Source organism: Kogia breviceps, chromosome 1 (genome assembly GCF_026419965.1).
Source record: "Kogia breviceps isolate mKogBre1 chromosome 1, mKogBre1 haplotype 1, whole genome shotgun sequence".
Taxonomy (NCBI): Eukaryota; Metazoa; Chordata; class Mammalia; order Artiodactyla; family Physeteridae; genus Kogia; species Kogia breviceps.
This window is the reverse complement of record NC_081310.1, coordinates 28,045,284-28,059,211: the sequence shown is the minus strand read 5'-3', so window position 1 is coordinate 28,059,211 and position 13,928 is coordinate 28,045,284. Positions and strand designations below refer to the sequence as shown.

The window sequence follows — 13,928 nt, the reverse complement described above, 5'->3', positions numbered from 1 at the left end:
CTTCCTCACCAGCTCCATCGTTACAGAATCGTAATTCCGAATGACTCCATCCTCTTGCCTCCAATATACACTTTCACCTCCCTCTCACTCTCTCCTATACTTCTATCTTCCTTGTGTAAGCGTCTTAGCTTCCTTTGTGTTGACAATCATTATGCATTTCCCAAGACTCTCCTTGTTTGACAGTAATAATATTCCTTTACCAATAAACTATGTGGTGTAGTGGTTAGCAGCATGGATTCTGAAGCTATACTCCTGTATTCAAATCCCATTTCTGCTGCTTAGTAACCGTGGGCAGATTACTTAGCCATTCTTTCAATTCTAAATATGGTTATTATGAGGATTTTATAAATATTCCAGTGGCCTGTTGGCTTCCTGAATCCTAATTCCTTAAGTTGGCTTTCAGTGTTAGCTCTTATTTCACTTAAATCAACGTAGTCAACCTTATTTCCAAAATTCACTTTGTTAAATTGTTTCAGTCACACTAGCTTACTTGCTTCCTATAATCAGGCCTTTTGTCCTATCTACCCATAAAAAGCCAAGTAGCTTTCCAAGACTATTCTGGATAACCACAGCCTCACGTTTTGCTATCTTTCCCAAATGTACTGTCTCTATCATCCACTTGGTAATTAACTTAGAGACTTAGAGCACTCATTGCATTTTTCATGAGCTGTTAAATTTTCATATATTTATGCAAAATTGGAAGACATTTTGCATAAATGTGTCACACATTTTTGCATCCCTATGCAGAGCACCTAGATGGGTATTTGCTGATTGGCTGAATGACTGAAGATGATGCACTCCTTAGAATATTTCTATAATATTTTCCTAGAAATATTTTTGAATGGCTTCTGGCTACAAACATGAATTGACAGTTAAGTACATATTTAAACCTTACTAAGCATAAAGCTGAAAAATATTACAAACCTCATTAATAAAAGGGTTCCTAGAATTTTATAAGATGAAATTAGTCGAATACTTGTAAAGTTTAATAGGGGTACTATTTTGATAGTGGTAATACCAAAGCCATGAGCTTAGGAATAATATAAGAAGCTATAAATGAATTTATAGGCTTACCTTTAACACACTTCCATTTTCAGTGACACTGAGGCCTGGTTTCTTCAGCAAGGGGTGGCCGTCTTTTAACCAGGTCAGAGTTGGTGGGGGAACAGCATCACTTTGACATAGTAACTCCAGAGCTTGGCTAATGAGGATAGAGATGTTCTGTTCTTCTCCCATAATATTTGGTGCAACTAAGTGAAAGATGGGTTTTCCCTCAGGATAAAAGAAGCCAGCATACTGCTTATCTTTATTAATCATCAGGTCATATATTGAATAACTTTATTAGTTCTTTTAAGATGTAGGATCACAGTAATTCTAACATACCCTCTGCACATCATTTGGTTCAGAATCAAGTGTTCATAAATCACTGATTAATGTATTCCTGTTGAACAGAAATAGTTTTTTCACTAACTTTTCACGTAAAAAGTTTTAGAACTGGAAGTTCTCACCAAGTGCCCACTTAAGAAACTTCTTGAACTAGATGTCACCACTTAAGATTTTCAAAGTATTAAACCACTCATCAAATATTTTGGAAATAACAATGAATTAAAAGCCAACAAATTTTTGATGTTTGTTTTTTGCAGAAGAAAAATTTCATAAATACAGAGGCAAAATAAAAAAATAGAGTTGAAAGAGATCATCCTGTCCCACCTCACAGTTTGCAAAACATAAGATGGGTGACAGATAAGAGCTTATTTGAAATAATATGACTAATTGGTGGCAAAACTAGGAGTCTTCTGACTTGCAGTTTAGAGCTCATTTTGGTTTTCCATGGTGCCTTGTCAGCTTTCTATGGAATAAAGACCATGTGGGATAAATGATATATTAAAGACCAAACTAAAACAGTGACCAGCTGTACAGCATACAACTACATAAAAAGAAGAAATGAGTTGAAATTTTAATGAGATTAAAATTAGAATTCCCTGGCTATAAAGCTTGTCAGATCCTGAAATATGTTCTTGGAGAAGTTTAAGGAACTGCATTCCCTTGGGTGTATTAAAAAATAGAGTAAACAATCATTTGTCTCAGATGGTCGAGGTACAGCCCTGCCAAGAATTAGACGGTGGGCTCCATAAGCTCTCAAGGACTCTTTCAGGCTTATATTTATAATAATTCAAAATCATGAACTAATGATAAAATCAGGCCTGTTATAAAAGGGCCACTCCAAAAAAGCACAGAGGGGGATTTCCTCAGCCATTTCTCACTAAATCCCATAACTATTTAGGATTGTAGGAAACATACCATATTTGTAGTTTTTTTGGTTTTGTTTTTTTTTACAAGAAAGGTTAAGTTTCATTGAAATGAATCCTAAAGGATTTTCCAAATGCTTTAGTAGAAATAAGATTTTTGTGGTAAGGAACATTATGATAGTCCATTGGCCATTGTTCTCAGCTTGATACTGTTGCATGTAGCAAAATGACAATGAACGTAGGGGACTTAAGCTAGTCCCTATAGCTTAAGGGACTATAACCAGGAGGTTATATAACTGTGTTCTACAACCAGGAGGTTTCTCTGCTACCATGTCTTTTACACAGGGAAAGGCATTTGAACTAGAGGGTATTTCTTATGCTGTTTCTGGATGCAGGACTTGTGCTAAACCCAAAGGAAGTGAGGCTAACAAAAGAAACACCAGGCACAATGGTTGGAACACATCATGGAACTTTTGGGCAGACATCTGTGATGCCTGTCCTGCTAAATTTAATAGCACAACAGACATCTGGCTTTCCAAAAGCTTAAAGTAATCTACGGGTGACAGAAAAGAGTGGGATTGTTTTTAACATGTGAGACAACGGATAAAAGATATACAACTAGTCTGTTTGAGATTACAACTACTATAATCTCAGCAAAATCAGCACAATGAGTGCCATCTTCTAAGATATTATGAAAAAAAGATATATTCACCAGTCTTAGCATAGAGAGTCCTAAATACAACTTCACAGTTGGAAATAATTTCAGGTTAAGTCTGTCCTCCGTGGATAAAAATGTACCACAACTATATAAAAATATGTTTATCTTAGATTATTTGTAGAATTTACAAAAGAGCATGGATTCTTTATGACTGCTTGTAGACGTAAAAGTCAGAAACAATTCAAGAAGGCAGAATGCTAATTTATATCCAAATATTTTTCCTTCAATTACTTTTCTTTACAGCTAAATGAGTTGAATCAAGCTCAAATTTTTTCAATTGAGAGGAAAAATACAAAAATAGTAGAATATTTGTTTCTTAAAGAACATAAATTAAAGCAAATCTAACTACAGTCAAGGATATATATTACCACAGCACAACTATTTTTTTCTGCCCTGTCTTTCATTTCCAACTTTTTGTTTAGTCTGAGAAGAGAACAAGCTTCTACCCTTTAGATCCTCAGCTTCCTTAGATGTTATCCCAATTCTGCTTTGCGGTCATGTTGCTTAGGAAGGGGTGTGTTGTGTCTGTTTCCCATCCTATGCATTATACTTGTGAAATGTAATTACACAAGTCAGAATTGCCACAGGGTTATGCTTGTTGACACACTGGGGAAAACACTGGGGAGTGTGTGATCTCTAAAAGTTCTCAGAACTTCAGTTTCAAGATAAGGTAAAAACTCTATTCTCATGTTTCAGCACGTAAGAGTATGGTGATGCATACTCCGAATTTATACCAGGGAGAAACAGTTTTAATGAACTACTCTTGTAATTGTAGGGAAAGCTATTTTACACAGTATCTGCTCCTCCTACACCACCACACTCTACAATGTAAATGTGACGGGGACTTACCTCTGAGGATGCAGAATCATTATGCACCAAATAGATCCAAGATTGCCAAGGTTACTATCACAAATTTAGAAATATAATATAGGGACATAATACTAATAGTAGAACATAGCTTGGAAGCTAATTTCACATTAAAAACCTGTTTTAATCTGGCACTTCTTTAACATTTAAAATATATACACACAGCAAGCTACTAAACACATATGCACATTCTAAAACATATGTATGGGCTGGCTAGCCATTTGACTTTTATAACAGAGGGAAGATTCTGGTTTTCAGACTAAAAAGGGAGTATGGGAGTATCTTAACAAATGATAAAAAATAGTGACGCACGTCTTCATAACTCCTGAAAATATCAACTCTCTATCACCTCCCAGGTCCACTTTTGACACTAACCAGTGCAGCAATGGAAGCAGCCAATCCCAGATTTTCAGTGCTGACTAAAACCCAGTGAATACTGATGTTTGCTTGCTCATCTGATTGCTTGCTCATGATTGAAGGAGCTATTGTGTCACATACTTAGATTGATGTATCATTCTCTAAGGATAGTTTAGATTGGAAACATTCCAGTTCTTCATGAAGCATAAAAGTGACCCCTTAAAGGGAAGGAGTTAGATTCCTTGCAGTTGGGCATTTTAGACCCTCTGTTATCTCAGACACAGACCACCAGCTGGAGGCTAGATACAGACCCATGCCAACTGCAGAAGCAACGAAAAAGAGGGATGCATAATGAGCCTTGGGTAATTTATTGATGCCAACTGGGATTTTTTAGCTTAATTAGAGATGCATGGCATCCATATTGAAACAAGGGGCCTTTTTATTAAAAAATTAGGAAATAACTTATTATATAAGTTATTTGTGATGATTACATTTGTTTTGGCAAACTCAAAAAGGGAAGTCGATCCACATGGCCTGGAGGTAAAAAAAAAAAAAAAAAGGAATATATTTTGAACAGGAGTAAATTATTTGGAAGTGAGGTAGGACTTAGAAGAGAAGGCCTGCATTAAACAGATACTCTGAGGACTACAGAACAAATCCGTTATTCCAGGAACCAAGAATATAATGCAAGTAAAACCCTGAAAAAGTTCTAAATGCAAAGGTATACTAAAATGTGGAATGACAAGTGTAATCTATGAATGGAGGCCATTGAGGCCCCAACTTTGTTCCAGGGGCCTCTTGGTGTGATGGAATCAGACCTTTCCTTTTGTACCTTACAGCTGCATCATAGGTAGGAAGAAAAAATACTTGAATTTTGCCTAAGTTTATGTTTAGTTTAACTTTTGCTTCTCAAATATCCTTTAATTCATAGACATAGTACGGACTATAAAATATGCTGATTGTACATATAATTAAAAAGTAAGAAAATCCAGGCTTCAAGTAGAATAGATCAAGAGAGCTACTTGAACAGAGCCTTGCTTTAGGGAGAAGAATATGTCTTCCAAATTGCAAAGATCTCTCCATAGTCATATTCTTCAGGGTGCTCCATAAAACCAACACCTCACATGCTGGATGTATGCATTTTTATTTCTCAGAACTTCAATAAAGGAAAATTAAAGTTAAATATAAGGCAGAAAGGGTGACTCTGATTTAATTAACCTTGTAATATTTTGATAATTTCTATTGTTCATAGCTCTTTATCGTCAAAAACTTTCTTACCTTCCTCAATGATATTAGGACTTAAACACAGCTATATCAGAGCAGAAGTAATTATTAAAATGTCTCACCATATACTCTGAGGTCAATGTCCCTTTGTTTCTCCCCAGCAGCATTTACTGCCACACAGGTGTATCTCCCTGTATCACTGATTTGCGCACTGGTCAAGGCTAGGATGCGGCCCCCAGACAGAACCTGTTGATGAATAGAAAGCTAAATAACCAACATATCTCCTGAGAATTGTAGGTGTAAACATACTTTTTCAATTATTTTCTGAAATTGATCAACTGAACATTTGCCTCCAGAAGGATTTCTACTTGGATGTTTTAAAGAGGGCAAGCATCATTCTCATCTTATCTGTGGAGGACGACAGAGGCTAGAACCAAACTTGGTAATAACCACTGAACACAACTCTCTACATACAGGATCAAGTGAAGATCCAACTTTATCAATACTTACTACAGAAAGAGAAAAAGCCACCAGGGGAGAAAGATAAGAAGAAGTGGGAATAAGAGGAGCTAATCCTCCTCTTAATTTTTCTTTGAGAGAACAAGTAAGAAGGTAAAATTAACAGCATAGTAGCAGTCAAATAAATTAATTAGTCACATTCATTGTCCTTTTATCCCACTGATGTAGTTGTACCTTTAATATTGACATGGACTCTGGATAGTCTATGATCCCAAATTCTGCAAGCAATGGATTTTCAAGAAAAGTTCAAGAAGTAGAATGGTGGAATAACTATGCTCTCTGCTAAGCAAAGCAAAATTGAAGTACACTTTCAATGAGATATATGTGTTTCCATATTTTAAATTTTGAGTCAGTGCAATGTACTTAAATTTTTTTGTCAGACTCAAATTTCACTTCTCATGTTGCCTTTATAATTTTTCTTTATATGATGTTTTAGTAGAAGTAAATATACTCTGTATAAACATTTACTCTGAAGTAAATATTCTCTGATTATTTCCAGACATTTAAATATAACGTCTACAAAAACATTCCTGTTTTTATTGCTGATGAACATTTCTTTGCATAGGGTATCTTTTATGGTGGTGGCAGAGAGTAGGGGGGGAGTAGAAAGTATATAAAACAATGGTCAAAATACAGCACTACATATGAGATAAGGGAACTCTTAGATACACTGAGCTTTTAATGAATTGTTTAGAAATCACAACTGTGTGCCCATGGTATTTATGGATGTATATGTGTACATGTTTGGATAACATTTGTGAATCCTTGCTCTCCAAATCCCTTTAATAGTTTTACTTGTTTATACTTCCTGTATTGAATAATTAGATGGTAGATTTCACTTAAGGAATGACAGAGAGTACCTGTATCCCATTAGTGAAACTAGCGACAGGGCTCCCATCTTTCAACCAGGTCAGACTTGGGGCAGGGATACCTCTGGCTTCACATTCTAACCTCACCAGGTTATTAACTACCACTGCCACCATGTTATTGCTGCCAGAAATTGATGGGGGCACTGAAAAGGAATAAAAAAATAAATAAAATTAAGATATGTTAACATCATGGAATATTACATCTCAAAATAATAAAACTATATGTTGTGTCCACAATAATGTTTTACATTTTTATTTCTTGATTTCCAGGCTTTGTGTGTATCTGTGTGTGTGTTTCCTTACACTGTATCTACTCTAGTATGTTAACTATGAACTCCTCTTAAAAGCATTATTAGAGATAATAACTTGGAAACATTTATTGAACTAAAACCTATGATTCTGACAGACAATATTTACAAACAGGGCCATTGTCATTAGCTGATAAGATTGTTGTTGATGACTATTTGCAGCAATTCATCTAAAGAAAACTTAAGTTCAATAGCATGTGAAAATAGAACATTTAATAGGAATCAGAAAATATAAATGCTTATCAGTTTTAGAATACTGCATTCTTAAGTAAAAATGACAATAACACATTCTGTTAAATATTTACACTAGAATTTTATAGGTGCACTTAATCATTTTGAATGCTTCTTCACCCCAGGATGAATCTAGGAGAAGTCACACTAACCATGGACCTGTAGACTATAAAATAACTCTGTAGCTCCAGCTGAGTTGATGGCCACACATTTATATATGCCAGCATCTGTGATCTGTGTGCTTTCGATATTGATGATCTGTCCTCTGTTCAAGAAAGTCATGCTACTGGAACCTAACAGTGGACGATTATCTTTGTACCATGTAATAGCTGCAGGGGGAAGAGGACAGAAACCCATCTTTTTAAAACTTTTCATTTAAAAACTCAATACACACACTAAGTCGAAGCTTAACTACAACAGTAACAATTGCTTTATTCTTATGCTTATCATCTTAGTTTAATCTGTTTAATTATCTCTTTAGGGTTGATTTTTAGGAGGAGGTAAACTTTAGAAAAACATGAATAGCCAAGCCAATATAAGAGTCCTGAAGTGAACTTATAAAAATAATATTCTTTACATTATCTCTAATGTATTAGGTTGGCCAAAAAGTTCATTTGGGTTTTTCCATACAGTCTTACAGAAAAACCCGAATAAACTTTTTGGCCAATCCAATATCAGTATTTGTTTGATAGCAAACTTTTAACCGATTCTATTTCTTGTGGCCTAGTATATATTCCTCTCATCTATAAAATTTTGTTTATGCATCTAATCAAAACCAAACACTACACATACTACTAGCCTCAAAATTTTTATATTATTATTGATTAGTATGAATAACTTACTGGTGATGAAAATCAACAAAAAGTCTCATCAAATGAATGATTTATAAAGATAATCAATTGAGACTAGATAAAAATATGTTTTTCAACAAAAACTTACATACAATACCATGTGGGTTTTGTGGCCATAGTAAGGACAATAAGATAATTATTCACATATTTCTACATTGTTTAAATGAGTAAATTATTTCATGTAGTTAAAAGCAATGAAAATTCAAAAATATCATCCACCTAATGATATCCTTATCAATGTTTTACTCTTGAAATATATTCTATAATATTTCCCTTATTAGTATTACCAGATTATACTTATAAACATATTTATCAATTCACAAAAATCTTAAAATGTTAATAAGCTACAGAGTCCACAAACAAACCTACCAGGTGAGGGATTTCCAGTTGCCTTACACTCCAGCTGTATGGGGTTGTTCACTACCACAGTCTCATTCAGCATCTTCCCTGCATCCTCCAGACTGGGTGGTTCTGTAAGAAGCCCAAACAGATAATTAGCAAACACAAACAGGATATTTAAACTGAAATTGTTTGCTCACTAGGAATTGTCATTTCTTTCTTTCTTTTCTTTCTAACTTTCTTTTCTTTCCTTCCTTCCTTCCCTCCTTCCTTTCTTCCTTTCACTTATATATAATGATATATTTGGAATAAAACTAAAGTATACTATTAAGTAGTACTGAAGAACAGGATGGAAAAAGATGTTAATAGGTTTTCTGGATCATCCCTTTCTCTATGCCTAAACAGGAAAAGCCTTAGAATTGTAGATTCGTAGAGCAGTAAAAAAAAGTTAAAGGAGTATTTTTTTTAATTCCAATAAATCTGATTGGTCTGATGATGAATTGCCTTTACCAAGAAGTAATCTAACACATTTGAACTCTTTGAGGGAAGGACATGGGTATTCCTCAAAATATCTGACTTTACCCTAGTACAGTACTATCTTAAACCATTTCAGAGGGATTAAAATCATTTTTTGTTTGTTTATTAGAGTTTTTCTTTTGATATGAAAGTTACAATTAAATTGTTAGTAAAATAAAACAGAAAACTACATTTTCAACTTTAAATAATCACAGATAATGCTGCTCTATTTTTAATGTATTTATAAGGTAGGAATTCAGAAAGTCTAAGAGGCATAGTGTAAAAGTAATGACAACTTGGAACAGCAATCCCCTACATCTTCTCCTGTCTCAAGGAGTGTAGGAGGGATGCCAGGACAAAAACAAAATTACAAGTAAACTAGAGATCTTATCTTACTTGGAAAAGATGCTACACATATGTTAGCTTTAAGGTTTAAATAAAAATACATTTTAAAGATTTGCTAAATTTAACTTATCCAATGCATGGGAGCCCCTGACCTCTGCCTCATATACAATTAAACAATTGATCCATTAATCTAGCAAAAACAGAGAAAGGGGAAAGGAGAAAAGGGAACAAGAAAAATGATGAGAACTAAATAAGATAGCAGAAATAAAATCAAATATATAAATCAAGAGCATAAATGTGAATCAGTTCATTTTCTTGGTCAATAGAGAAAGATTTAACACTATTTGAGGGTTAACAGTATTTTTTAAAATTAAAAAGCACAAGTAAAACAACTGCAAAAATGTTGACAATAAAGAGCTGGACAAAGGTATACCAGAACAAGTGTGACATCAATTTTTGACAAACTGTTATACAAGGCAAAAATAATGCCTTCTATTGACTGAACTGTTACAATTCAGAAAGAATCCACTCTAATGATAATGCTTTATGCACTGAATAAAAAAGCAAAAATTGTTAAATAGCAGAGAAAATTTGAAAAACCTAAAAGTACTATATTTTAGTACACCTTAGAAATTGACTAGGCAGTGGAACAAAAAATAAAGTTACAAAGAATTTGAGAACTAAAATTACCCATCCATACTGTATGTGTGTATATATATTACATATAATATATACATATACATATGTATTTGTGTATTTATGGTTAACAAAGAATATATATTATTTTCAAATGCCAACAGAATATTTTCAAAACAGACTATATATTAGGCCATAAAAATGTCAATAAAGCATTTATAACCACAATTTAATAAAACCATAATAAAAAAAAGAGAACTCAGTAATAAAATATAAAGTTCTCTACATGGAGAAAAATTTATTAAAAAGGAAATCAAGAGCTTCCCTGGTGGCGCAGTGGTTGAGAGTCTGGCTGCCAATGCAGGGCACACGGGTTCCTGCCCCAGTCTGGGAGGATCCCACATGCTGCGGAGCGGCTAGGCCCATGAGCCATGGCTGCTGAGCCTGAGTGTCCGGAGCCTGTGCTCTGCGACGGGAGAGGCCACAACAGTAAGAGGCCCGTGAACCGCAAAAAAAATAAAAAGGAAATCAAGACAAAAGTATAGAAGTAGAAAAAATAAATTAGAATGAGATTGATTAAAAACTAAAACCTATGGAATGTCAATAAACAGTACATTACTCAAAGAAAATTTTAAAGCCCTAATTAATATATTAAAAACTAAAAAATAATGAAAATAAATGTTCCAATCATTCAGCTCAGATTCCAGAAAAAAACCAATAAAATAAGCCAAAGAAGTCAGGAATAAAGAAATAATAAAAACAAAAGCAGAAGACTACAACAAAGAAAACAAACAAGCAAAAGAAATAACAAAAGAAGACAATAAAACTCAAAGCTGGTTTTTGACAAGTTTAAAATAAAGTCTGTCCTCAAAAGTAGATGTTCTTGTGAGGCATATTTGTTTTCTTGGAAGTTGTTCCTAAATACAAAGCCTAGACTCCACTCCTCCTTCATACCTGTAGTTCCTTTGTATCCATCTAATGAAATGTATTAACCTCTCCTGCTTGAAATGCCTAGAATGTTTCTGTTTTCTGCACTAAATTCTGATTTATGATATGGTATTTAAGGACAAAAGACCTTTAAATATGGCTATCTGACTTTTCCAACTGGAAAGGAAAAATAATTAGTCCATGGCGTGTTCTTTCAAAACAGTTATTTAAATACTAACTTGAAGCCTTCTGGACTAAAGTGATCACTGAAGGCTTTGACAGACTATATAGCAGCTGCAATAAAACAACATGGTAAGAATAAGAAATAAAAGAGCTGTGGAATGGGCTGGCTATTTTTCATTCCACTAAAGGACTGAAAAAAAAAAAGATTAGATGTCAGCAAGAATGGCAGAGTAAAGACTGAAAATCCATGCCTCCATTAAAAAACAAAAAAGAACACTGGAAAAATTATCAAAACCAACTTTTTCACAACTCTGGAAATTAACCAAAGGCTTGCAATAATTAAAAAGTGATTATTCAAGAAAAAGAGCAAAATCTAATTAAGAACAGCGAGGTTTATGACATTTTATCTCACTCTACTCCCATCACTCTCTCCCTACCTCAGCAGGAAGCTTGAAAGCAAAGAGCTCTGCAACCACAGTGAAAAAAGCAGCCAAGAAGAAACTGGATAGTAGAATGTGTTTGGAGCTACCTAAAAGGTTCCTGGAAGGACCTTCAAGAGGGTGGAGGAGTAGGACGTGGAGATGAATTTCTTCCCCACAAATACATCAAAAGTACACCTACATGTGGACTAACTCCTACAGAACACTTACTGAATGCTGGCAGAAGACCTCAGACTTCCCAAAAGGCAAGAAACTCACACGTACATGGCCGTGTGCCTGACAGTCTTGGTGCTCCAGCTGGGTGTCAGGCCTGAGTCTCTAAGGTGAGAGAGCTGAGTTCAGGACATTGGACAACTCCAGACCTCCCAGCCCCATGTAATATCAATCAGCAAGAGGTATTCCAGACATCTCTGTCTCAACGCTAAGACCCAGCTCCACTCAATGAGCAGCAAGCTCCAGTGCTGGACAAACTATGTCAAACAACTAGCAAGACAGGAACACAACCCCACCCATTAGCAGAGAGGCTGCCTAAAATCATAATAAGCTCACAGACACCCCCAAACACAACACAGGACGCGGTCCTACCCACGAGAAAGACAAGATCCATCCTCATCCACCAGAACACCGGAACCAATCCGCTCCACCAGGAAGCCCACAAAATGTGCCAAACCAAACTTACCCACTGGGGACAGACACCAAAAACAAAGGGAAATATGACCCTGCAGCCTGCGAAAAGGAGAGCCCAAACACAGTAAGTTAAGCAAAATGAGAAGACAGAGAAATAAGCAGCAGATAACGGAGCAAAGTAAAAACCCACCAGTCCAAACAAATGAAGAGGAAATAGGCAGTCTACCTGAAAAAGAATTCAGACTAATGATAGTAAAGATGATCCAAAATCTTGGAAACAGAATGGAGAAAATACAAGAAACGTTTAACAAGAACCTAGAAAAACTAAAGAGCAAACAAATAATGATGAACAACACAATAAATTAAAAATTCTCTAGAAGGAATCAACAGCAGAACAAATGAGGCAGAAGAACGGAGAAGTGACCTGGAAGATAAAATAGTGGAAACAACTACTGCAGAGCAGAATAAAGAAAAAACAATGAAAAGAATTATGGACAGTCTAAGAGAACTCTGGGACAACATTAAACACACCAACGTTCGAATTATAGGGGTCCCAGAAGAAGAGAAAAAGAAAAGGACTGAGAAAATATTTGAAGAGATTATAGTTGAAAACTTCCCTAATATGGGAAAGGAAATAGTTAATCAAGTCTAAGAAGCACAGAGAGTCCCATACAGAATAAATCTAAGGAGAAACATGCCAAGACACATATTAATCAAACTAATAAAAATTAAATACAAAGAAAAAATATTAAAGGCAGCAAGGAAAAAGCAACAAATAACATACAAGGGAACCCCCATAAGGTAAACAGCTGATCTTTCAGCAGAAACGCTGAAAGCCAGAAGGCAGTGGCAGGACATATTTAAAGTGATGAAAGGGGAAAACCTACAAACAAGATTACTCTGCCCAGCAAGGATCTCATTCAGATTTGATGGAGAAATTAAAACCTCTACAGACAAGGAAAAGCTAAGAGAATTCAGCACCACCAAACCAGCTTTACAACAAATGCTAAAGGAACTTCTCTAGGCAGGAAACACAAGAGAAGGAAAAGACCTACAAAAACAAACCCAAAACAATTAAGAAAATGGGAATAGGAACATACATATTGATAACTACCTTAAATGTAAATGGATTAAATGCTCCCACCAAAAGACACAGACTGGCTGAATGGATACAAAAACAAGACCTGTATATATGTTGTCTACAAGAGACACACTTCAGACCTAAGGACATGTACAGACTGAAAGTGAGGAGATGGAAAAAGATATTCCATGCAAATGGAAATCAAAAGAAAGCTGGAGTAGCAATTCTCGTACCAGACAATAGACTTTAAAACTAAAGACTATTATAAGAGACAAAGAAGGACACTACATAATGATCAAGGGATCAATCCAAGAAGAAGATATAACAATTGTAAATATTTATGCACCCAACATAGGAGCACCTCTGTACATAAGGCAAATTCTAACAGCCATAAAAGGGGAAATGGACAGTAACACAATAATAGTAGGGGACTCTTAACACCACACTTTCACCAATGGACAGATAATCCAAAATGAAAATAAATAAGGAAACACAAGCTTGAAATGACACATTAAACAAGATGGACTTAATTGATATTTATAGGACATTCCATCCAAAAACGACAGAATACACTTTCTTCTCAAGTGCGCATGGAACATTCTCCAGGATAGATCATGTGGGTCACAAATCAAGCCTCAGTA

At 35.1% G+C, this 13,928-nt stretch overlaps 1 protein-coding gene across 1 annotated transcript in view; it reads right to left on the bottom strand.

Annotated features, from left to right (window-relative positions):
- Nucleotides 1-13,928, bottom strand: part of HMCN1 (hemicentin 1) — a 517,679-nt gene that overhangs the window by 185,934 nt on the left and 317,817 nt on the right. The window contains exons 37-41 of the mRNA XM_059076723.2: nucleotides 8,563-8,664; nucleotides 7,495-7,671; nucleotides 6,795-6,946; nucleotides 5,538-5,661; nucleotides 1,075-1,250 (exon numbers count right to left, since the gene is read on the bottom strand). Coding sequence (XP_058932706.1) covers nucleotides 1,075-1,250; nucleotides 5,538-5,661; nucleotides 6,795-6,946; nucleotides 7,495-7,671; nucleotides 8,563-8,664 — 731 coding nt within the window. The remainder of the gene's footprint in view (nucleotides 1-1,074; nucleotides 1,251-5,537; nucleotides 5,662-6,794; nucleotides 6,947-7,494; nucleotides 7,672-8,562; nucleotides 8,665-13,928) is intronic.